The following is a 27,059-nucleotide window of genomic DNA, read 5'->3' on the forward strand; positions in this document are numbered from 1 at the left end:
TTTCCGTGACCTGTTGCAGCAGTGTGTGGTGGTCTATTTGGATGACATCTTGGTATATTCTGAATCCATGGAGGCCCACATTATGGATGTCAGACGAGTGTTGCAACGGTTACGAGAGAACAGGCTGTTCGGTAAGCTTGAGAAATGCGAATTTCACCGATCCCAGGTAACCTTCTTAGGTTACATCATTTCCGCTGAGGGGTTCTCCATGGATCCTGAGAAGGTTTCGGCTGTCTTACAGTGGCCCCAGCCCAGTGGTCTCCGTGCCCTGCAGCGCTTTTTGGGCTTCGCCAATTATTATCGGAAGTTCATCAGGGACTTTTCCATGCTAGCCAAGCCTCTCACGGATCTGACCAGGAAGGGCAGTAATTTCCAGGTCTGGCCGCTCGAGGCCATCCGAGCTTTTGAGGCTCTAAAGTCCGCCTTTGTGTCGGCTCCGATTCTGTCGCATCCCAACCCTGGGTTGCCCTTTGTCCTCGAGGTGGACGCGTCTGAGACGGGAGTAGGCGCCCTTCTGTCTCAGCGTAGAACACCAGAGGGTCCTCTGCTTCCCTGTGGGTTTTACTCCCGGAAACTGTCTTCCGCGGAGTGCAACTATCAGATTGGTGACAGGGAGTTATTGGCCATCGTGCAGGCCCTTAAAGAATGGAGGCACTTGCTCGAGGGCTCAGTGGTTCCGGTTCTCATCCTGACGGACCACAAGAATCTGACCTACCTCTCTGAGGCCAAGAGATTGACACCACGTCAGGCCAGATGGGCTCTGTTCTTGTCACATTTTAATTACGTGGTCTCCTACCTACCCGGTTCCAAGAACATCAGAGCGGATGCCTTATCACGGCAGTACTCCGAGCTGTCCGGGGAGGAGTCGATTCCGACTTCGGTCATACCTCCGAATCAGATCCTGGCCGCCATTCGCACCAGCCTGACCTCTCCCCTGGGTGAGCAGATTTTGGCGGCTCAATCTGGTGCTCCCTCTGGGAGACCCAACGGCAGGTGTTTTGTGCCTGAGGAGTTGCGCACTCGGTTGTTGCGAACCTACCATAACTCCAAGGCCGCGGGGCATCCTGGAAAGAACCAGCTGTCCTGGGCTGTTTCACGTCTGTTCTGGTGGCCTTCTCTACGTTCCGACATCGCCGCATATGTAGCGGCATGCTCCGTTTGTGCCCAGAGTAAGTCCCCTCGGCACCTTCCGTTGGGCCTTTTGCAACCCATAGCCACCGGGGAGCGCCCATGGTCACACCTGGGGATAGATTTCATTGTGGACCTCCCTGCATCCCGAGGCCATACGGTCATTCTCATGATTGTGGACCGGTTTTCCAAAATGTGCCACTGTGTTCCTCTCAAGAAGTTACCCTCTGCACAAGAGTTGGCCACGATTTTCGCCAGGGAGGTCTTCCGGTTGCACGGTTTGCCCAAGGAGATTGTGTCGGATCGGGGGAGTCAGTTTGTGTCCAGGTTCTGGCGCGCCTTTTGCTCCCAGTTGGGGATTCATCTCTCTTTCTCCTCGGCCTACCACCCTCAGTCCAATGGGGCCGCAGAACGATCTAATCAGGCCTTGGAGCAATTCCTTCGTTGCTATGTCTCCGATCACCAAGACAATTGGGTTGACCTCCTGCCTTGGGCTGAGTTTGCCAGGAACACGGCGGTGAACTCTTCCTCTGGGACGTCTCCCTTCATGGCCAATTATGGGTTCCAACCTGCCGTGTTACCGGAGGTATTCTCTCCCCAGGATACTCCGGCTGTGGAGGATCACCTTTCCGTCCTACGTGCTTCTTGGGTACAGATCCAGAGGTCCCTTGAGGTCTCTGCGCAGCGCCAGAGACTCCAGGCTGATCGCAGACGAGCGCCCGCTCCTTCCTACCAGGTCGGAGACCGTGTATGGTTGTCCACCCGCAACCTCAACCTTCGAGTGCCCACTCCCAAGCTGGCGCCTCGCTTTGTTGGTCCCTTCCGAGTGCTTCGCAGGGTAAACCCGGTAGCCTATGCCCTTGCGCTTCCTCCTGGCATGCGGATCTCCAACGTGTTTCATGTCTCCCTGTTGATGCCGTTGGTGTGTAATCGTTTCACTTCCTCGGTTCCTCGGCCCCGTCCGGTCCAAGTGGGCAATCGTGAGGAATATGAGGTGAGCAATATCCTGGACTCACGCCTGGTCCGCGGTCGGTTGCAGTTTTTGGTCCATTGGCGTGGTTATGGTCCAGAGGAGCGTTCCTGGGTTCCCTCCGCAGATGTCCATGCTCCTGCTTTGCTCCGAGCCTTCCACGCACGCTTCCCTCAGAAACCGTTCCTTACTCCGCGGAGGAGGGGCCCTTGAGGGGGAGGTACTGTCATGGTCTTACCTTCGTTTGACATGTGCTGGCGGCCATCTTGGTTTCTGGGTTTCTTGTAGCCTCCCACCCTGCGGCTTCTCCTTCCCACTGGGAGGAGCTGGATGCCTAGCTCATATATATAGAAGGTCTGTGGCTTCAGTTCCTTGCTTGGTCCTCCTGTGTTCACATGCTTCTAAGACTGCTGCTGCTTCTGGTTCCTGATCCTGGCCTCGTCTGACTACCCCGTTGGTTTCTGATCCTGGCTTCGTCTGACTACCCCGTTGGTTCCTGATCCTGGCTTCGTCTGACTACCCCGTTGGTTCCTGATCCTGGCTTCGTCTGACCACCCTCCTGGTTCCTGACCTCTGTCTACGCAAGACCCTGCTTCGGTTTAGCCATCCGTTTGGACTTTTGCTACGGCTTGATTTCCAATAAAGCCTTCTTATTTCCACTCATCTCTGTTGTACGTCTGGTTCATGGTTCCATGACACCAATCACATGTGATCTGACGTTAACGAGTTCATTTTTAATTTTTTTTAACCCTCAATTGACCACCTACTAAGCATTCTGTATTCAGAATGCTATTATTTTCCCTTATAACCATGTTATAAGGGAAAATAATAACATCTACACAACACCGAACCAAAACCTGAACTTGTGTGAAGAAGTTCGGGTCTGGGTACCACAGTCAGTTTTTTATCACGCGCGTGCAAAACACATTTGCCGCAATACACCGGGAGGCATCCGGACCTAATCCGGACACGCCCGTGTGAACTCAGCCTAAGGGAGATGATCAATTCATGGAAGATGATGTTCCCTAAAGAAAGTAAGTGATTTGTCCATCAAATCCCTTAACTGTTTTAGTGAAAAGTTTAATATTTTTGATAATATAATAATAATATGAAAAAATATTGTTTAGATATTAAAAGTATTTATTTAGTAAACCATGCATTAATAAATGTAAAGTAGGTAATACAACAATAGTCATTGAAACACAAATTATTAAAGAAAGGGATTTGATCATCAAATCTCTTAACTGTTTTAGTGAAAAGTTTAATATTTTTGATAATATAATAATAATATGAAATAATATTGTAAGAAATGGGTACTTAGGCTGATATTTTTAAAAACAAGAAGAATATTTTTAGTGAATGTAATTAATAAATAATAATGTTCATTCATTTTTATTAAAACACGTTGTTGATTTGTGGCATCTCGAGTTTTGTAACTTGTACAATACTTTGTACAATACTTTTTTTTACAGGCACATCTTTTTGTTTTACATTGTATTTTGGATTGTTCACAAGAACACTTCTTAAATTCTTGACCTCCAAATAAGTAAAATCAAATAAATCATTTTCCTGCAATCTCACGCAGACTTAGGTTAGCTCGGGGAAGTTTCGGTAAATGTTGTAGTAGCTATTTGAAGAGCGTCTCTAGGTAGCCAATCTTTTATAATTCCAACTGAGGTAACAATTTGGTATAAATTATTTTTGATATCTAATACGATCCCCATAATGTTATTTCCATCTAATGGGCCTCTATCTACCTTAGGTACATCCATTTTCACCATTACCCTTAGGGATTTGATCGTCTTGGCTATCTCATACATAAATTGTACTTGCAACTATTTAACATATAATTAGTCAGGCAGATTCTTGTCATGTAACTGTTACTGTTTTGCTCTTGGTGGTGGAATAATCTCTTTCTTCTTGTATACTACAAATTACAACTTGTTCTCATGTTTCCTAATAGCTCAGTGTGTTATTAGGTTGATTCTCAAGCATACGGTCACTGGTTCGAATCCAGGACCAGCTATGGGAAAACAGCTAAGAGAAACAGCATCATCCATCATCTTGGCCAAGAAAATTGTCAAACTGCATCAAATGAGTGCCATGACAGTTGGAAGAATACAAAATAAAGTCTGGCCATCCATTCTAAAGCCAAGAGGTGGACGTCCAGGCAAAATATTGGAGTCAACATCACAAGGTCTATCAGTTCTGGCACGACAAACACGACAGTTGAGATACGCATTACACAAGTCTGGAATGGTGGCCCGAAAAAAAGAAAAGAAGCCTCAAATTCAATATTGTCATAAGAAGCGCCGGCTCGAGTTTGCAAAAAAGTACAAACAGTGGACAGTAGAATATTGGAAACAGGTGATTTGGAGCAGTGAAATGAAAGTCAATAGACTGGGCTCTGATGGCTGCAAATAGGTCTGAAAGAAATAAGGGAAACGGGGACTAACGAACTGAGAAATTGAGGGAACTCGGTGGAGGAAGCCTGACGAAATTAGGTTGTTTCACAGCCAAAGGTGTTGGATACTTGACCAGGATCAATGATGGTCTTGGTGCTGAGCTATTTTCACACCTGTGACAGGTCTTAGAAGGTCTGAAAGACTGACTGCACATGAGTGATCTGACAGCCTCTTTTGGTTTCACTTTGTCTGTGTGTTGCTGGAATGTCCACACCTCCTGTTCAGGTTTGGATCATGTGACCTTTACCTCTCCATATTTAGTCTGACTTTACCCATCACTCCTTGCTCTGGATAGCTTCATTTGGGTTTGGAAGAGCTGGGGTGTTGTTCTTGTTGAAGTCCTGTTCATCCATCATTCTCAGAAGTTAAGTGTTCCGCTTGTTGTGTTTTGTATTCCACCCCCCCTGGTTGTTTACTAGGCCTCAGCGAGACACTGGTTCCTTCACCAGGGAAGGAACGAGTTGTCTCTGCCCTGTCATTACCCTTAGGGCATCCAAGGGTTACCAGGGTTTTCCTGGTTACTGTGTATGGGCATCTTTACAACCGAGAGGTGCCCATACAGATAGGAGTTAGGGCCGGGAGCAGGGTTTTATAGGTGGTGACCCTTTTCCTTCCCTAGCGATGAGGCCTAGTGTCTTTCCTCTTCCTTCTTGCTGTCTTTTGGTGTTCTCCCCTACTACACCCGTGACCGCTATATGTAAGTATCTTACAAGACGAGTTACTACATACACTTGAGTACTATCGGTACAAAAAGGATGACATAGTGTTCCAGCAGGACAACGACCCGAAGCATACGTCGAGATTGGCAATGAAATGGTTCATTGACAATGAAGTAGAGGTGCTGGATTGGCTTCCACAGTGCCAAGACCTCAACCCAAGTGAAGATTTTTGGGTAGAGTTGAAGAAAAAGCTGTATTCGTACCCAAGTCGACCAGTATGAACCAACATTGGGAATGTGTAGAAGAGACCTGGGAATGGATTTCGGTCGAGGCATGTTTGAATCTGATTTAGAGCATGCCCAGAAGGATTCAGGCAGTGTTGAAAGCCAAAAGGTGCATTTACAAAATACTAACAAAATAATAAAAATTTAGAATTTTAAGGGCAAAACAGTAACAATGCAGTTACATGATAAGAATCTGCATAACTAATCATATGCTAAATAGTATTAAATCCAATGTATGATCTAGCCAAGGTGATTCTCTATAAAATTATGGCAGTCTCACGTTTGAAGCTGTAGTGGATAATGAGATATGGAGCCTGAAAGTCAAAAGTTCAAAACATTGCTACTCTTTTGCTTATCAGTGTAAATAGCACTTTACTACAAGAATTATTAATATTAATGTATTTTTTTTTATATAAATTTCCACATTCATGACCTCATATTTGCATACATACAAGGGCTCAGGGCACACTCTGACTAGCTAATGAGTTGTTGAGAAAGCCAGCAGGAAGCTGATTAAAACAGGAAGTTCTGCATGTAAACATCCTGCAACAATGAAATAATGCAGAAAGAAGGGGACAAACATTAGCTATATGGGGCAAACATATGCAGTGTTTGGGGTACTCTGGGCAGATAAAAAAATATTTAATTACGAAACCAGAGAACCCCTTTAATAGGGGTCAATATTTCCATTTTTGTGTCCCCTCAAAGAAACAGAAAAATGAAAATAACAGCAGTGCTGAATCTATCACATGATGCACATCAATGATAGCTTTCATCATGATGTCCATCATCTTAATTGAAACAACAGCACTGCATTCTGTGCTTTTTCTGGCATTTACGACAAAATTTTAACCTAGCTTGAAATTACCTATGAGAACAAAAGAATCATGCAAAGAATAATACAAACCGAATTCCAGAAAAGTTGGGACACTAAACAAATTGTGAATAAAAACGGAATGCAATGATGTGGAGATGGCAAATGTCAATATTTTATTTGTAATAGAACGTAGATGACAGATCAAACGTTTAATCCGAGTAAATGTATCATTTTAAAGGAAAAATACGTTGATTCAAATTTTCACGGTGTCAACAAATCCCCAAAAAGTTGGGACAAGTAGCAATAAGAGGCTGGAAAAAGTAAATTTGAGCATAACGAAGAGCTGGAAGACCAATTAACACTAATTAGGTCAATTGGCAACATGATTGGGTATTAAAAGAGCTTCTCAGAGTGGCAGTGTCTCTCAGAAGCCAAGATGGGTAGAGGATCACCAATTCCCACAATGTTGCGCAGAAAGATAGTGAAGCAATATCAGAAGGGTGCTACCCAGCGAAAAATTGCAAAGACTTTGCATCTATCATCATCAACTGTGCATAACATCATCCGAAGATTCAGAGAATCTGGAACAATCTCTGTGCGTAAGGGTCAAGGCCGTAAAACCATACTGGATGCCCGTGATCTCCAGGCCCTTAAACGACACTGCACCACAAACAGGAATGCTACTGTAAAGGAAATCACAGAATGGGCTCAGGAATACTTCCAGAAACCATTGTCAGTGAACACAATCCACCGTGCCATCCGCCGTTGCCAGCTGAAACTCTACAGTGCAAAGAAGAAGCCATTTCTAAGCAAGATCCACAAGCTCAGGTGTTTTCACTGGGCCAGGGATCATTTAAAATGGAGTGTGGCAAAATGGAAGACTGTTCTGTGGTCAGACGAGTCACGATTCTAAGTTATTTTTGGAAATCTGGGATGCCATGTCATCTGGACCAAAGAGGACAAGGACAACCCAAGTTGTTATCAATGCTCAGTTCAGAAGCCTGCATCTCTGATGGTATGGGGTTGCATGAGTGCGTGTGGTATGGGCAGCTTGCATGTCTGGAAAGGCACCATCAATGCAGAAAAATATATTCAGGTTCTAGAACAACATATGCTCCCATCCAGACGTCATCTCTTTCAGGGAAGACCCTGCATTTTTCAACAAGATAATGCCAGACCACATTCTGCATCAATCACAATATCATGGCTGCGTAGGAGAAGGATCCGGGTACTGAAATGGCCAGTCTGCAGTCCAGATCTTTCACCTATAGAGAACATTTGGCGCATCATAAAGAGGAAGGTGCAACAAAGATGGCCCAAGACGATTGAACAGTTAGAGGCCTGTATTAGACAAGAATGGGAGAGCATTCCTATTTCTAAACTTGAGAAACTGGTCTCCTCGGTCCCCAGACGTCTGTTAAGTGTTGTAAGAAGAAGGGGAGATGCCACACAGTGGTGAAAATGGCCTTGTCCCAACTTTTTGGGGATTTGTTGACACCATGAAATTCTGATTCAACATATTTTTCCCTTAAAATGGTACATTTTCTCAGTTTAAACTTTTGTTCCGTGATTTATGTTCTATTCTGAATAAAATATTAGAAGTTGGCACCTCCACATCATTGCATTCAGTTTTTATTCACGATTTGTATAGTGTCCCAACTTTTTGGGAATCCGGTTTGTATTAGTGTAAATAGAGTCTATACTTGTTCAAGGCAAAATGATTATCTCAAGATTTAAAGTTATCACCTATCCACATGTGTAATCCTACATCAAGTGTACAACTATCTCCAGCAGTTCTATTGAGATGTAAGGAGCTACAGCAGGCATGCTCAACTGCAGCTCCATTTACAGTATATGAGGGCACACAGGACCCCCATTCTTGTTATTAGTGTGGGTTCAGCAGTTCAATGCCCACCGATTAAACACTTCTGCACTATCCTGTGGCCCAGGTATAACTTTAAATGTTAGAAGAATCCCTTTAGCTGTTGCTTCACTCTCAAAAAATAACAAAATATAATGTACAGAAATACTAACAATAAACGTTATTACACAGACATACAAATTCGATGATCCATACAAAGCTTTTTGAACCATGCAATATAATACTCACACTGCAGTTTCCCCTTCACATCACAATCACATAAACACACTATTCCAGCCTTAAAAGAAAGCGCCCGTATTCTTCCAATGCGAGCACTGTACAAATAGAAATAGACATCTTTATCAGATTTTGTTTTTGACTAAATCAAAAAACACCATTCTCAATGTAATTTTATTAAAATTAATTCAATTTAGTTTCAGTTGCCAAATGCATTTAATCCATTAATTGTTTGGACTCTCACCTATTGGAAGAATAAATCTCTAACCCAATATAGTCTTACAAGTTTGCAGGTGGTTACTTACTTGGCTGTTTGCCTGATTCACAAACAATATAGAGAGCACAGCTTTTTGGAAAAATTTGCAAATTTCTAAGTTTCAATTTCTCTACTTCTATAATACATAGTAACACCTACAAAAATAGTTATTAATTTACATTCCCCATATGTCTATTTCATGTTTGGATTATTTTGGGAATGACATTTTATTTTTTGGGAACGTTACAAGGCTTAGAAGTTTAGAAGCAAATTTTCAAAAACCCACTTTTTAAGGACCAGTTCAGGTCTGAAGTCACTTTGTCAGACTTACATAATAGAAACCACCCTAAAATGCCATTCTAGAAACTACACCCCTCAAGGTATTCAAAACTGATTTTACAAACCTTAACCCTTTAGGTTAGGTTAACCCTTAAGAGTTAAATGGCAAATGGAGAATTTCCGAATTTAGTTTTTTTTTTTTGCAGATTTTCCATTTTAATTTTTTTTTCCAGTAACAAAGCAAGGGGTAACAGCCAAACAAAACTCAATATTTATTGCCCTGATTCTGTAGTTTACAGAAACACCCCATATGTGGTCATAAACTGCCGTATGACCAAATGGCAGGGAGCACAAGGAAAGGAACGCCATATGGTTTCTGGAAGGCAAAATTTGATGACTTTTTTTTTTACACCATTTGAAGAACCCCTGATGCACCCCTAGAGTAGAAATTCCATAAAAGTGATCCCATCTAAGAAACTACACCCCTTAAGGTATTCAAAACTGATTTTACAAGCTTTATTAACCCTTTAGGCGTTCCATAATATTTAATGGAAAATGGAGATAAAATTTCAGAATTTCACTTTTTGGGAAGATTTTCCATTTTAATTATTTTTTTCCAGTAACAAAGCAAGGGTTAACAGCCAAACAAAACTCAAAATTTATTACTCTGATTCTGCAGTTTACAGAAACACCCCATATGTGGGTGTAAACTGCTGTACGGGCACACAGCAGGGCGCAGAAGGAAAGGAATGCCATTTGGTTTTTGGAAGGCAGATTTTGCTGGATTGGTTTTTAGACACCATGTCCCATTTGAAGCCCCCTGATGCACCCCTAGAGTAGAAACTCCAAAAAAGTGACCCCATTTTGGAAACTACGGGATAGGGTGGCAGTTTTCTTGGTACATATGATTTTAGGGTATATATGATTTTTGGTTGCTCTATATTACACTTTTTGTGAGGCAAAGTAACAAAAATCAGAAATTCTGAAATTTCATCTCCATTTGCCCTTAACTCTTGTGGAACACTTAAAGTGTTAACAAAGTTTGTAAAATCAGTTTTGAATACCTTGAGGGGTGTAGTTTCTTAAATGGGGTAACTTTTGGGAGTTTCTACTCTAGGAGTGCATCAGGGGGGGCTTCAAATGGGACATGGTGTAAAAAAAACAGTCCAGCAAAAACTGCCTTCCAAAAACCATATGGCGTTCCTTTTCTTCTGTGCCCTACTGTGTGGCCATACAGTAGTTTACGACCACATATAGGGTATTACTGTAACCTACAGCATCAGGGCAATAAATATTGAGTCTTGTTTGGCTGTTAAACCTTGATTTGTTATGGGAAAAAAAGGATTTAAATGAAATATTTGCCAAAAAATTGCTGTTTTGGCATTCTTTTTATTTTTTATTATTTACAACATTCATCTGACAGGTTATATCATGTGCTATTTTTATAAAGCAGGTTCTTACGGACGCGGCGATACCTAATTTGTATACCTTTTTTTATTTATTTAGGTTTTACACAATAATATAATTTTAGAAACAAAAAAAAATCATGTTTTAGTGTCTCCATAGTCTGAGAGCCATAGTTTTTTCAGTTTTCAGCCGATTGTCTTAGGTTGGGTATCATTTTTGTGGGATGAGATTACAGTTAGATTGGCACTATTTTGGAGTTCATATGACTTTTTGATCGCTTGCTATTACACTTTTTGTTATGTAAGGTAACAAAAAAATATCTTTTTTGACACTTTTTTTTTTTACAGTGTTCACCTGAGGGGTTAGTTTATGTAGTATTTTCATAGAGCAGGTTCTTACGGACGTGGCAATATCTAAGGCTACTTTCACACTTGCGTTCAAAGCGGATCCGTCTGGTGTCTGCACAGACAGATCCGCTCCTATAATGCAGACGATGGGATCCGTTCAGAACGGATCCGTTCAGAACGGATCCGTCTGCATTATAGTTTAGAAAAAATTCTAAGTGTGAAAGTTGCTCAGACGGATCCGTCCAGACTTTACATTGAAAGTCAATGGGGGACGGATCCGTTTGAAATTGAGCCATATTGTGTCAACTTCAAACGGATCCGTCCCCATTGACTTACATTGTAAGTCTGGACGGATCCGTTTGCCTCTGCAAGCAGCGTTCGGGTGTCCGCCTGCTGAGCGGAGCGGAGGATAAACGGTGCCAGACTGATGCATTCTGAGCGGATCCGCATCCACTCAGAATGCATTAGGGCAGTACGGATGCGTTCGGGGCCGCTTGTGAGAGCCTTCAAACGGAACTCACAAGCGGAGCCCCGAACGCTAGTGTGAAAGTAGCCTAATATGTATACCTTTTTTATTTTTTTATTTAGGTTTTACACAATAATATCATTTTTGAAACAAATAAAAACATGACCGTTTTATAGATCAGGTCGTTACGGACGCGGTGATATCAAACATGTGTAGAGAATGTTTATTTTTATTTTTTTAATCAGTGATAAATGTGTTTTCACTTTTAAAAAAAATTGACACAGACCCACTTAGTTCTTGAAGATCCAGTGGGTCTGATGTCTGTATAATACAGTACAGTACACTATATAGTGTACTGTACTGTATTTTCACTTTACAAAGTCTCATCAGACTTCTGCCTTTAGAGGTAGTCTGATCAGCACCATAGACAGCAGGAAGCCTGTGAAAGCGTCCGTTGCCATGGTAACCATCACTCATTGCCACAACAGAGCAGGGGGTTATGGGGAGGGGGGCCCCTCCCTATGTGATCCCGTCAAGAATCGGGGGCTGAGCAAAGGCACAGCAGCCCCCGACGAGAGAGGTAGGGAGCTCCCTCCCTGTTAACCTCTTCCATACAGCGGTCCCTATGGACCACGGCATGGAAGGGGTTAAACGGCTGACATCTGTATGATGATGTCAGCCCTTTCAAGTAGAGTCTCAGCAATGTGCTGACACTCTGCTTGCTAACCCCTCTGCCATCCTGAAAATGAGAGGGAGGACGGGCGGATGAACGCGCGCCCGTCCCCTCTCAGCACCACCTGCCTGCACTGCCGCGGGGTGGGGGGGTTGGGGGGGGGGGTTAAACATAAAATAAAGGCATTTTGAAGTTTCTGATCCCCGAGGTCACAGACCGCGGGGATCAGAAACTTCCGAAAGCGTTGCAAACCACAGGTCTGAATTGACCTGCGATTTGCAGCGATCACCAATATGGGGGGGTCACAGGACCACCCTCGGCATTGACCCAGGGTGCCTGCTGATAGATCTATCAGCAGGTACCCAGTTCCGATCACCGATCACCGCCCGCCGCGGTGATCGGAAATACACAGGGCGTACCTGTACGCTCTGTGTCCTTAAGTACCAGGACATCAGGGCGTACAGGTATGCCCTGTGTCCCCAACAGGTTAACTAAGCATGTTCCACCAGCCAATATGTCTTGGGAGATAGAGGTATGGGGTCATCTGTTGCCTTGTTATCAAATAATTGAGGTTACTGATTTCCATTCAGGTCTTTTAAAAATGGCAGCTGAAATCTGATTGCAATCAGTTCCATTTTTCTTTATCCTTAGTTTTGATAAATGTCTACCAAGGCGGGATATTTGTCATAAATAAAGATTAGCTAATTTATTCAAATACGTCTGGGTCAGATTCTAATGTAGTGGTCGGAAGATTGGGTAGAAATAAGTTCAACCCGAATCAAAAGTGCTCCAATTACCCAGAAAAATGATGTATGACAATCTGAGGTCTCTCTCTCCTCTTTCAAGATTTTTGACATAAAGACAGCATTATTAATATCAGAGTGACATATATATATAGTTATACGTAAAGGCATAGTTGATGGTGTTAAAGGGGTTTTCTCATTTCAGCAAATTACATTTATCATGTAGACAAAGTTAATATAAGGCACTTACTAATGTATTGTTTTTGTCCATATTGCCTCCTATGCTGGCTTGATTCATTTTTCCATCACATTATACACGGCTCATATCCAGGGGTTACGACAACCCTGCAATACATTAGTAGGTGTCTTGTATTAACTTTGCTGGCTTGCTACATGATAAGTGCCATTTGCTGAAGTGGGATAACCCCTTTAACAAACAGCCTGTTTAAAAATACGCTGCACTGTTGGATTTGTTATGCTTTTTGAAATAAAAAGATTGTCCTTTATTGTCGGCAGATGCCTGCCAGTTTTTATAAACACACTGTACCACTAGAAAAAGGATTGGCTTTTTGTGAACTAGTGGTCCAAAAGTGCTCCCTTTTTTGGGAGCAGCAGTAGTACAGTATGGAACCTAATAGACAAGGCAGGAGATATGTATGGGTAGCAGCAGCAGTAGTAGTGTCAGCAGTAGTAACAGAGTATAGAACCTGATGAACAAGGCAGGAGATGTGCAGCTGTGTACGAGTAGTACCAGTGGCAGTAGTAGCACAATATGGAACCTGATGGACAAGACAGGATATGTGCCGCTTTGTAGGGGAAGTAGTAGCGACAGTAGTAACTGTAAAAGAAGCAGTGTAGTATGAAACCTGACAGACAAGGCAGGAAATGTGCAGCTGTGTAAGGGTAGTAGTAGTAGTGGGTGCAACAGATGGGGCAGCAGCAGGACAGTATCGAACATGATGGACAGGCAGAGAGCAGCAGTGGCATCATTGGGCTGCAGATAAATAGCCACTGTAAGCATTTGCAAATGTGTTAATTGACATCAACCAGAGAGGTGTCAAAATCCTCACAGATTAATGTCTGCATTTGGGGAGGGGGGGGGGGGGCAATTTTGTCCACTTTGATGTGATGATGCCACCTGTTACACTGAATACCCTCTCTGACTGTACACTGGAGGCTGGAAAACCATAGCAAGCTGGGCGAGTTCTGGCCACTGCTCCAATCTGTCTCCTAGAAATCAGGCAATAAGGTATGTGTCAGAGGAAGGGCATAGTACAGGTATGACTGAACCTGGTTGTTGAGGCTGTGCGCATGCATTTGCTAATGTGCGTCAGGTTGGTGTGGCACTTGAAAAAGCTGTTCTATCAGGTTCAGCAAACTGAATTGGCTACTAGTGCTGCTGTGTCTTCTACTACTTGTAGTGGCAGCAGTGGCCGAGATGGTGGGAGGTCGTTGACTGGGGCATGGAGAGGGGCCTTCTGGTCAAACATGTGGATGGCAGGTCTCTGCTTGCTTAAAGCTGCCAGCAAGCTGGGTACAGAGCATATGCTGGCAATTCAACAATTTTGCCTACTTTTTGGTATCAGGAACACATTCCCCTATTTTGCTTTTATAGCAAGAATCTAAAAGCATGGCTAGTCAACACTTTACTTGGTGTTAATTATGCCTTTGTCAGTATGTAAGCAACCAAGCATGCAGCTTGCCAGTGTGTCAGAGGACACAGTCCTTTAAGGCCTCATGCACACGACAGTATTTTTTCACGGTCCGCAAAAACGGGGTCCGTAGGTCCGTGATCCGTGACCGTTTTTTTGTCCGTGGGTCTTCCTTGATTTTTGGAGGATCCACAGACATGAAAAAAAAGTCGTTTTGGTGTCCGCCTGGCCGTGCGGAGCCAAACGGATCCGTCCTGAATTACAATGCAAGTCAATGGGGACGGATCCGTTTGACGTTGACACAATATGGTGCCATTTCAAACGGATCCGTCCCCATTGACTTTCAATGTAAAGTCTGGAGTCCCTTTTATACCATCGGATCGAAGTTTTCTCCAATCCGATGGTATATTTTAACTTGAAGCGTCCCCATCACAATGGGAACGCCTCTATGTTAGAATATACTGTTGGATATGAGTTAGATCGTGAAAACTCATTTCCGACAGTATATTCTAACACAGAGGCGTTCCCATGGTGATGGGGACGCTTCTAGTTAGAATATACTACAAACTGTGTACATGACTGCCCCCTGCTGCCTGGCAGCACCCGATCTCTTACAGGGGGCCGTGATCAGCACAATTAACCCCTGAGGTGCCGCACCTGAAGGGGTTAATTGTACTATCATATCCCCCTGTAAGAGATCAGGGCTGCCAGGCAGCAGGGGGCAGAACCCCCCCTCCTCAGTTTGAATATCATTGGTGGCCAGTTCGGCCCCCCCAGCCCCCCCCTCCCTCCCTCTATTGTAATAATAGGTTGGTGGCACAGTGTGCGGCCCCCCGCCCCCCCTCCCTCCCTCTATTGTAATAATTCGTTGGTGGCACAGTGTGCGCCCCCCATCGGCCCCCCCTTCCTCCCTCTATTGTAATAATTCGTTGGTGGCACAGTGTGGGCCCCCATCGGCCCCCCTTTCCTCCCTCTATTGTAATAATTCGTTGGTGGCACAGTGTGGGCCCCCATCGGCCCCCCCTTCCTCCCTCTATTGTAATAATTCGTTGGTGGCACAGTGTGCGCCCCCCATCGGCCCCCCCTCCCTCTATAGCATTAACAACATTGGTGGCCAGTATGCGGCCTCTCATCACAAATCCCCCCCCCCTTCCCCGATCATTGGTGGCAGCGGAGTTCCGCTCGGAGTCCCAGTTTAATCGCTGGGGCTCCGATCGGTAACCATGGCAACCAGGACTCTACTGCAGCCCTGGTTGCCATGGTTACTTAGCAATAGTACAATAGTAAAAGATTCATACTTACCTGGGAGCTGCGATGTCTGTGTCCGGCCGGGAGCTCCTCCTACTGGTAAGTGACAGTTCATTTAGCAATGCGCCGCATAGACCTGTCACTTACCAGTAGGTGGAGCTCCCGGCTGGACACGAACATCGCAGCAGCCAGCAGGTAAGTATGAATCTTCTACTATTGTACTATTGCTAAGTAACCATGGCAACCAGGGCTGCAGTAGCGTCCTGGTTGCCATGGTTACCGATCGGAGCCCCAGCGATTAAACTGGGACTCCGGTCGGAACTCCGCTGCCACCAATGATCAGGGGGGGGGGGGGGAGATGGGAGGCCACACACTGGCCACCAATGTTGTTAATGCTATAGGGGGGGGCGATGGGGGGCGCACACTGTGCCACCAATGTTGTTAATGCTATAGAGGGGGGGGCGATGGGGGGCGCACACTGTGCCACCAACGAATTATTACAATAGAGGGAGGAAGGGGGGGCGCACACTGTGCCACCAACGAATTATTACAAAAGAGGGAGGGGAGGGGGGGGCCCGCACTGGCCACCAATGATATTCAAACTGGGGAGGGGGGGTCTGCCCCCTGCTGCCTGGCAGCCCTGAGCTCTTACAGGGGGATATGATAGTACAATTAACCCCTTCAGGTGCCGCACCTGAAGGGGTTAATTGTGCTGATCACAGCCCCCTGTAAGAGATCGGGTGCTGCCAGGCAGCAGGGGGCAGTCTTGTACACAGTTTGTAGTGTATTCTAACTAGAAGCGTCCCCATCACCAAGGGAACGCCTCTGTGTTAGAATATACTGTCGGATATGAGTTTTCACAAAGTGAAAACTTAGATCTGAAAAAGCTTTTATGCAGACGGATCTTCGGATCCGTCTGTATGAAAGTAACCTACGGCCACGGATCACGGACACGGATGCCAATCTTGTGTGCATCCGTGTTCTTTCACGGACCCATTGACTTGAATGGGTCCGTGAACCGTTGTCCGTCCAGAAAATAGGACAGGTCATATTTTTTTGACGGACAGAATACACGGATCAAGGTCTCGGCTGCAAAACGGTGCATTTTCCGATTTTTCCACGGACCCATTGAAAGTCAATGGGTCCGCGAAAAAAAACGGAAAACGGCACAACGGCCACGGATGCACACAACGGTCGTGTGCATGAGGCCTAAGGCTCCTTTGAGTTGACACTGTCTGAGCTCCAAAAAACACATGCTTCCTGCTGTGGTGGTAAAACATGATGTAATCATTGATCGCTTTATGCTGCTCATACAGACTGCCCAGAATATGCAAGGCAGATGGAAAGTGGTAAAAAGGCACACAGTTCTGTCACTGCAAGTCCTGAAAGGGTCTTATTATCTACATAAGAAAAGCTGTACTGCAGCCATGGTAGCATGCATCTGAACTCCCTTTTTATAAATTTTTATTAACAGGTTGTTACAGATGTCTACTTTCTTTGTTTGTTTCAATTTAACATAATAAAGCATTTTTGAAAAAATATGTTTTTGTGTCTCAATTTTCTGAAAGCCATATTTTTTTTTTTTCTGTCAATCGTCTTGTGCAGGGGCTTATTTTTTGCAGGAAGAGTTGATGTTTTTACCGGTACCATTTTTGGGTACATATGATTTTTTGATCATTCATTATTACACTTTACGAGGCGAGGTGACCAAAACAATTGGTTGTTTTGGCAAATTTTTTATTTATTTATTTTTACATCGTTCACCTGAGGGGTTAGGTCATGTGATATTTTTATAGAGCAGGTCGCTACGGACGTGGCAATACCTAATATGTATACTTTTTCTTATTTATTTAAGTTTTACACAATAATAGCATTTTTTATAAGAAAAAAAAATTATGTTTTAGTGTCTCCATAGTCCGAGAGCCATAGCAATCTCATTTTTTGCGGGATGAGGTGACGGTTTGATTGGTACTATTTTGGGGGACATACACCTTTTTGATCGCTTGGTGTTGCACTTTTTGTGATGTAAGGTGACAAAAATGTTTTTTTTTTAAACAGTTTTAATTTTTTTACAATGTTTATCGGACGGGGTGGATCATGTGATATATTTATAGAGCTGGTTGTTATGGACACGGCGATACATAATGTGTGTGTTTTCTTTTTTTTTCTATTTTTTTATATAAAATCAGGGGCGTTTTTTTTATTAAAAACTTTTTTCTTTTTACTTTTTTCTTTTAATCTTTATTTCTGTCCCACTCTGGGACTTTACTTTTAGGGGTCAGATCCCCTCTGCAATGCATTACAATACATTTGCCTGTTAGTGTATTACACTGAGTAATACACTAACAGCCCTAGGCTGGATCTCCTGGGCACCCATAGAAAGCCGGCCCCGACGCCGTGCATGGAATTAGACAGCCTCTGCTTGGCATTGGGCTGCCTTCTTACCCATCGGGTCTCCGCCACAGCAGCGCAGGGACTCGATGGGCTCCCTCAACCGCCTTAAATCCCTTCTATGTCTTATCACTGATCGCAGCATAGAAGGGGTTAATCTGCTGGCATCGGCTTGTACAGCGATGCCGGCGGATACAGCAGGGGCCCGGCTATCAGGGACTGCTGGATCTATGCAGTGATCGGGCGTGCACAGCTCTGGTGCCCGCCCGATCACCATGACGTCAAAATGCGGGAACACACCTGCCGCCATGACGTACTATTACGTCATATGTCGGGAAGGGGTTAAGGAGGATACGGAGAAAGTGCGTAAGGGCCTGGTGTGGGAACACAAATGTGAAGGTGTTAAAAGCACTGGCCTCATTGTCTGGTGCAGAATCTCCACAACCGTGCAAAAGATTGATCCAGTGGGCTGTGAAAGACATGTATCACACAGAGATAATTCCATGGAAGAGAGTACAAGACAGGGATGTCTTTTTTTCTGTTTCTATTTGGATACGTAAAATGGAGGGTGCCATCTGAATCCAATCAGCATGACGTCTGCTTTGTTTGGAAGCAGAGTTTTGGGGAAATTCATAATGGAATCAATTATTTTAAAATAAATTCACTTATCTCTAGTCATGAGGGCAATATTAGAAGTCAGTTTTTCTTGAGTATGTTGGCAGAGTTTACTGCAAATTTATCAAATTTTGCATGTTGTCTGTTAAATCTGACTCATCTTTCACCTAACACTTTTGTCTAGAAATGCTATTCCATTTTCTTATGTCATTCTCTAACTAAGGCCGTATTGCGGGCCGCATTCCGCATTACGGACCCATTCACTTGAATGGGTCCGCAATCACGGAGATATGGAACGGAGGCACAGACCGGAATCCCACGGAAGCACTACGGAGTACTTCCGTGGTGTTTCTGGCCTTGCCTCCGCACTGCAAAAAAGTAGCGCATGCACTACTTTTTTGACTGTCGGATGTGTATCGCGGACCCCATTCAAGTGAATGGGTCCGTGATCCGTATGTGGCTGCCCCACAGCACGGAGCCCTAACGTTTGTGTGCATGTAGCCTAATGGAGTTAGTTTGCAACTTTTTCAAAAAGTTACAATGATAAATCTGGAGTGAAACGAATTAACATAGCATTCACTCCCCCCCCTCCTCTTTTTCAAAAGGCCACTTTCACATGAGCATATTTGCAAGCCATCTTGGACCGGATTTTATGTACCGGAATCATGCTAATGGTAATGAATAGGGCTATTCATATGGGATTATCATTTTCATCAGTAATTGAAATCTGGAGCATATCCTACTTTTGTGCTTCCAAATACGCACATTGTACTAACCACTGCAGAGAAAGCAGTGGGTCTAGTGGAAGCTGTGGCTGTCAATTACAAGCAGGGACCCACAGCGGCAGGCATTATTTCTGATTCTTCTGGTAAAGTGGACTACAAATACCATGAGCACTTGCTCCTCTCTGCAGCCAATAGCAGGGGGACCAGGGGGAAAGGCTAACGAAGGAAGATGAACAGCAGCTATCTTGGAGACAGCAGCATGGGCAGGAGATGGAGAGACACTGTGCTTCAGAACAACAGAACTTCAGCTGTGTTTTTGGTGGATACTCAGACACTGTGCTTCAGAACAGCAGAACTTCAGCTGTGTTTTTGGTGGATACTCAGATACTGTGCTTTAGAACAGGTAAGGAATTTGTTAGACAGGTTCTTTCTATTGTCTGATTGCAAATGAGCATAGGTGATTAAGGTGTTAAATTTGTTGTTGGGGGAGAGGCTTTTGTGGGAGTGTGTGTATATATAGCAACATAGTATAAGCTTGCTGCATTCTCAAGTTCTGCATTTATAAGTGCATCTGAGATATTCAGGAGATACTCAGGAGGTAAACTGGAGGTGGATACAATCTAAAAAGTAAGATTTGCTTGTTTAAAATCTTTCCCCTCTTTAAAATGGCAGACCTGGTTCTGTGCAGGAATTGTTGTGCTTTTATTTCAGGTTCCACTCTTCAGAGGTTTGGATGCTGTCTGATCTGTAGACAGCTCTCATAATGCAGCAGGAAATGCATTTTTGAAATCTGAGATTTATAAAATTAACTGTTAAACAAACTCAGGCTGGGAATGTTGCAATGCCACTGCCACAGAGGCCCCCTAGAAATGGAAGATGGGTTACTGCAGGTTCTGGTAGACTTAGAGTTGTGGATAGATGACATGTCCCACAGTCTGTGGCTCTCCATAATTCATTTGAAGCACTTTCAGATCGCAAAAGCAACATGGAGGGTGGCTCAGGCACAGTGGGTGAGGAACAATCATCTCCCATGCCTAAAGTATGCAAGACTGCAGACAAAGACAAAAAGGAGAAGGTGAGGAGTGATAGTAAGCAGCTGTTGGTGGGCGATTCTATCATAAGAGGTGTGAAGTTTGAGGAAAATGGTTTTGTGAGATGTCTCCCTGGTGCTACCGCTAGCAGAGACAGAACTGTACAAGAAAGATAGTTTGCATCTTTCTCTCAAGGGATTGAATGCCCTCAGTTCAAAGTTGAAACTAGCAAAGGGGGGCACAAGAGTCATAATCCAGCAGTCCGACTGCCCCCGGAACAATGCCAGAAGATGCCAGTAGCACATAGGTTAGGAAATGACAAGCTCAGAGTCTTGTCTACAAATGCTCGCAGTTTAGGGAATAAGATCAATGAACTTGAGTCTATAATGGCATCTGAGAATATAGATTTAGTGGCTGTTACTGAGACATGGTTCAATGGAAGTAATGACTGGGATATAACAATACCAGGGTTATCTCTATATAGGAAAGACAGAGAAGGCAAGAAAGGGGGACGGGTGGCCCTGTATGTGAAAGATAGCGAGACCAATTTAGAGTCAGTTTGGGTTACATTGCAGCTTGATAATCATAAGGTAACTCGTGTAGGTGTGAAATATAGACCACCTAGCCAAGTCAAAGAATTAGATGATCTACTAGTTGAGGAAATAGCTAAAATGACATTGAAAGGGGAAGTTATCATTATGGGAGACTTTAATCTTCCTGATGTAAACTGGAAAACCAAAATAGCTAGTTCTGCCAGGAGTTCAGATATTCTAAATTCCCTACTGGGAATATCTCTACAGCAAGTAGTGGAGGAGCCAACCAGGAAAGAGGCCATTTTAGATTTAGTATTCACAAATGGGAATTTGGTATTGGATATTACTGTAGAGGAAAGCTTGGGATCTAGTAATCACCAGTCACTGTGGTTTACTATAAGTACAGTGACTGAGTCACACCACACAAAAACAAAACTTTTAGATGAAAAAAAACAACTGACTTTTCTAAAATTAGACTAGTGGTATACGAGTCCCTATCAGATTGGAACAGTTTCAATGGAGTCCAGGAGAAATGGGACTACTTAAAACTGGCACTATTAAAGGCAACAGATAATTGCATTAGGCTTGTCAGTAAAAGCACAAAAAGGAAGAGACCACTGTTGTACTCAGCAGAAGTGGCCAAAATAATTAAAAACAAAAAGATAGCATTTAGTAATTATACATTTTTTTTACAATTTAAAAATTATTTAAAAAAACCCCGAGGATGACAAATTTATAAGATTAGGCAGAGAGAGGCCAAACAAGTTATAAGAGCTTCTAAAGCACAGGCAGAAGAGAAATTAGCCCAGTCAGTGGAAAAAGGTGATAAGACATTCTTCAGATGCATAATTGAAAAAAGGAAACTAAAAATAGGAATTACCAAATTAAAAACAAAAGACGGAAGGTATATGGAAGAAGATAATGAACTAGCTGGCTGCCTCAATGAATACTTCTGTTCAGTTTTTACAAAGGAAAATTAAGGAAAAGGACCTCAGTTAGGAAGGAAGACTAATGAATCTTTTGATGCATGTGTCTTTACAGAGGAAGAGGTTCTAAGTCAGCTGTCTAAAATTAATACAAATAAGTCACAGGGGCCTCATGGGATACACCCAAAGCTATCAAAAGAGCTTAGCGGTTATCAGGCAACTAAGGCCAGTAAGCCTGACATCAATAGTGGGGAAATTAATGGAAACCATACTTAAGGAGCGGATTGTAGAACATCTAAAATCCCATGGATTGAAAGATGAAAAACAGCATGGGTTTACTTCAGGGAGATCATGTCAAACTAATCTTATAGATTTTTTTGATTGGATGACTAAAATAATAGATGGCGGAGGTGCAGTAGACAACGCTTATCTAGACTTTAGTAAGGCTTTTGATACTGTCCCACATAGAAGGCTTATCAATAAATTGCAGTCTTTGTGCTTGGACTCCTATATTGTTGAATGGATTAGGCAGGGGCTGAGGGACAGACAACAGAGGGTTGTAGTCAATAGAGTATATTCAGACCATGGTCTTGTTACCAGTGGGGTACCTCAGGGATCTGTTCTGGGACCCATATTGTTTAATTTCTTTATCAGCGAAATTGCAGAAGGCCTCGATGGTAAGGTGTGTCTTTTTGCTGATGACACAAAGATTTGTAACAGGGTTGATGTTCCTGGAGGGATACACCAAATGGAAAAGGATTTAGGAAAACTAGAGGAATGGTCAAAAATCTGGCAACTAAAATTTAATGTTGATAAGTGCAAGATAATGCACCTGGGGCGTAAAAACCCAAGAGCAGAATATAAAATCAGTGATACAGTCCTAACCTCGGTATCTGAAGAAAGGGATTTAGGGGTTATTTCAGAAGACTTAAAGGTTGGCAGACAATGTCACAGAGCAGCAGGAAATGCTAGCAGAATGCTTGGGTGTATAGGGAGAGGCATTACCAGTAGAAAGAGGGAGGTGCTCATGCCGCTCTACAGAGTAATAGTGAGACCTCATTTGGAGTATTGTGCTCAGTACTGGAGACCATATCTCCAGAAGGATATTGATACTTTGGAGAGAGTTCAGAGAAGAGCTACTAAACTAGTACACGGATTGCAGGATAAAACTTACCAGGAAAGATTAAAGGCCCTTAACATGTATAGCTTGGAAGAAAGAGGAGACAGAGGGGATATGATAGACACTTTTAAATACATGAAGGGAATCAACAAGGTAAAAGAGGAGAGAATATTTAAAATAAGAAAAACTGCTACAAGAGGACATAGTTTTAAATTAGAGGGGCAAAGGTTTAAAAGTAATATCAGGAAGTATTACTTTACTGAGAGAGTAGTGGATGCATGGAATAGCCTTCCTGCAGAAGTGGTAGCTGCAAAAACAGTGAAGCAGGTTAAGCATGCATGGGATAGGCATAAGGCCATCCTTCATATAAGATAGGGCCAGGGGCTATCCATAGTATTTAGTATATTGGGTAGACTAGATGGGCCAAATGGTTCTTATCTGCCGACACATTCTATGTTTCTATGTAGACTGTCAGATCTCCACAGACAGAAGTGTGCCCTGTTTCTGAGCAGACATTACAGCACAGTTCTGACAGCTGCTGTGTTTCCAGTGTAAGAAGGGAAAGCTCAGATGCTGGATTAATCCTATAGCACAACCCAGAGAGCTCCGGTGTTTCCAGTGTAAGGCTTCATTCACACGTCTGTGGAACACGGTCCGTGAGATACCGGACTGGCATCCTTCTTAGCTTAGCATTAGTTGCTATGACGCAGTGCACTTTGTGCCGCCACAGTACAGTAGTACACTCGTATGATCTATATGAGTCTATATGAGCCAAGCATGACTATAAAATCAAGCGGTCAGGGGAAAACGATCATCGGAAACATGCTTCTGGCTACTCTCAAGTACTGCTGGCGGCTTGGGATTGTTTTTGGTGATGACAGGTTCTGTCTAATTCCATTCCAGAAATTCCTTCTTAGTGCATTATTTTTTGTCAATGAGTGTAAATAAAAAATTCAGTTGACCACAGATTACTGTGCCTGATATATTGGTGTGCGCCACAATTACAGACTATAGTGTCTATTGTAATGGACAACTGTCCAAATGACCTTTTTTCAAATAAAAAAAATAAAAAAACGTACAGTGCTAAAATATTGATGGCCTCTCCTCAGGATAGATCAATACCAGATCGGTGGGTGTCTAACTCCCAGCACATAAACGTGATCAGCTGTTTGAAGGGGTAACAAACAATTCTTCCTCTTCTTAATTACCTGTGTGTCATCTTGCTTGTAGAGGCAGTGTAGTGCAATTCCAATTGATCCACTTGATTCAAGTGAATGAGACGCTGCAAATGAGACGGTGCACAGCTAACATGGTAACGCAAGGGGTCATTTATTAACCTGAAATACATCTATATATATAGTAATGCGCATTTCAGTCGCAGATTACAGCGCTCACGCCAGGTCTAAAAAAGTGGTTGTGCCGTAGGCGTGGAAGGGGAGGGGTCAACTAGTAAGTTAGCTTACATTTAGAAAGGCGCTGGATGCATCAAAGTTATGTAGAGGCCTTATGTAGAGATCCACCGCTGACGCATGAGCTTTATTAGGACCGGTGTCTAAAAGGCAGATCTTAATAAACGACTCCTATAGTTTTAAAGGCTAAAAAATACATACGGATATAATAAATGAAGATAGGCACGACCAGAATATTTGGTTCACTTGGAATAATAGTTATTTATTGAACATCAAAATACTAAAACATCTATATACGATAAAATATTGGCGCCAATATTTTATCGTATATAGATGTTTTAGTATTTTGATGTTCAATAAATAACTATTATTCCAAGTGAACCAAATATTCTGGTCGTGCCTATCTTCATTTATTATATCCATTTTATTCACAGATAGGGGGGATCTATTGATAGTAGCACCCATACATCTTACCTACTTTGTAGAGCCACCCAATTGCTATATATTTTTTTATCTAAAAAATACATCCATCCATCCAGTTCAGCCTGTTATCCTGCAAAGTTAATTTGGAAGTGGAAGCAATACTTGTGCAAGTGCTGCCACCTCTTCAAACACCTGATCGGCGGCAGAGCCAAGAGTCGGACCACAGCCAATCTGATATTGATGTTGGGATGAAGTGCAAGTATGTTTGATAAAGGCTATGTGTTAGCCGAAACGTAACTACCTTCTGCACGTTTTGTTCACCTAAGCGGCTCCCAATAAAGGGATTTTTTGTACTGGACATGCTGCCTCCATCTTTATTCATTGGACTGTACGTTCAGGAGCCCTGATGGATCTAGGACTCCCAGCAGGCTGTTGCATTCCGGATGACCACAAGTTCTGGTGAGTGCGACTCCACAATACTTCTTTTTTATCCGGAGGATAAGTCATCAATATTTTAGCACAGCAGAACCGTTTTAATTTGAGGCCTACCGCTGGGAACTCCACCAATCTGATAGTTATCCAACTGAAATACCCCTTTAACCTAATAAAAGTGTATGGTTTATTGTTTGTCCTGTCAGACCTTACCCTAATGCTGGGTTATGATATGCACATCAAAAAAGCTTTTGCCAATGCCTACCCATCAAAGACGTTTAGTAACCAGTTGAGGGCGAGGTCCACACACAGTGGCACATTTACTAAAAGTCCACGTTCTTCTTCTAATCGCTCATATAGTGAACTCAAACACCGAATGACATCAAGAACGTCAAGAGAATGATCTGAAGACTGCAGGATATCACAACTAAATATCTGAGATAGGAGAGGCAGGGTGACTAGGTCCACTGAAAAACAGGAAACAAGAGAAGCATGAGTTAATACAAAAGGTGAGGTAATGAAAATAGAAGTTTTACAAAAGTCATAAAATAAAAAATAAAAAGTGGGGCTATAAAACAGGGGGACTGAGAAAGTTGCTCAAATTACTCTGACAGTATAACAGTTTATGAAGACAGTTTGATTTAAAGCAAACACTAGCAGATGTAATCAAGTAGGTTCAGATTCAGATGCAAAGTAGTGTAGAAGTATTGGACAATTAACAACCCTTTACACAGGCCTAGGATCAGGGCAATTATTGGGTGTGAGTGTTTGTATGAATGCTTGTTCCTGATAACTGCCTCATGTAAAGGCTCCACCGATCACCAGGTAAATGCACATAAAACCAACAGTACAGCGCCCTATGTAAACAGCGATATGCTGCCAGCAAATTATATATCTGAATGGGGGTGAATACTTACAGTAGTGACCATTTGTCCCCACACCGAAAAAAATGACTGCTATATATAAATGCTCCGATCACCTCCACTATGATGATTGACCCACAATGTACATGGGTTGCGTCTGCACAGTCAATGCCTGAGGCTGCCTTACCGCATGGGCGCAACCCGATCATGTGCACAATGTACAGCAACTGTTCCTGGAAGTGTCGAGAGACTAATTATACTGAAGAGCATAGCGCTGGCCTGGTAGAGACATTGCCATCAATGTCAATGTGATAGTTGTAAGCCACATGGTATACATTAGTTATAAAAATTATGGATAACACCTTTAATTTTGTCATACAAAAGACAGGGGAGGATTGGGAACTCAAAGTGGCCCTGAAATAAAATATAAAAGTGGTTCCATGTTTTAGGCGGCGCCAAGCTGGAAGAAGGTGTGGCCAAGTGAAGTAGGCGTTTTCTTTTTGAGGGGCAACCTGTAGTTTTTATTGATACCATTTTAGAATGTATATGCCTTTTTGATCACTTTTTATTCATTTTTCAGAAGATGAAGCTACAGTATACATAAACAGGCATTCACCATATAGAATGATTATGTTTATATTTTAATAGTATGGCCATTTTTTGTGCAACCATGACAAATATCTTAATTTTTTTATTATTATTGTTTATAATGTGAGGAAAGGAGCTGATTTTAATATTCAATTTTTTTTTTATAGTTTTAAAAACTTTCTTTTCACTTGAGCAAAAAAAGGTAACCATCCCCCCTCATTCTACAATCATCTTGGCTATCTCATACATAACTGGACTTGCAACTATTTAGCATATGACTAGTTATACAGATTCTTGTCATGTAACTGCTTAGTTACACCCTGTTTTCACGTTCCCTCATAGCTCAGTGTGTTATTAGGTTGATTCCCAAGCAAAAGGTCACTGGTTCAAATCCAGGAGCAGCCATGAAGAAGATTTCCCAAGAAAAGAGGAAGACAGTTGGAAGAATAGGAAATTAAGTCCGTCTATTCATTCCAAAGCCAAGAGGTGGACATACAGGTAAAATATCGGA

The 27,059-nt window shown here is 42.9% G+C and overlaps 1 protein-coding gene across 1 annotated transcript in view; it reads right to left on the reverse strand.

Annotated features, from left to right (window-relative positions):
• DRP2 (dystrophin related protein 2) overlaps positions 1–27,059 on the reverse strand; it is a 353,198-nt gene that overhangs the window by 187,801 nt on the left and 138,338 nt on the right. Inside the window, exons 11-12 of the mRNA XM_044306534.1 lie at positions 25,363–25,564; positions 8,434–8,519 (exon numbers count right to left, since the gene is read on the reverse strand). Of these exons, the coding sequence (XP_044162469.1) occupies positions 8,434–8,519; positions 25,363–25,564 (288 nt within the window). The remainder of the gene's footprint in view (positions 1–8,433; positions 8,520–25,362; positions 25,565–27,059) is intronic.

This window comes from Bufo gargarizans, chromosome 9, assembly GCF_014858855.1.
Source record: "Bufo gargarizans isolate SCDJY-AF-19 chromosome 9, ASM1485885v1, whole genome shotgun sequence".
Classification (NCBI taxonomy): domain Eukaryota; kingdom Metazoa; phylum Chordata; class Amphibia; order Anura; family Bufonidae; genus Bufo; species Bufo gargarizans.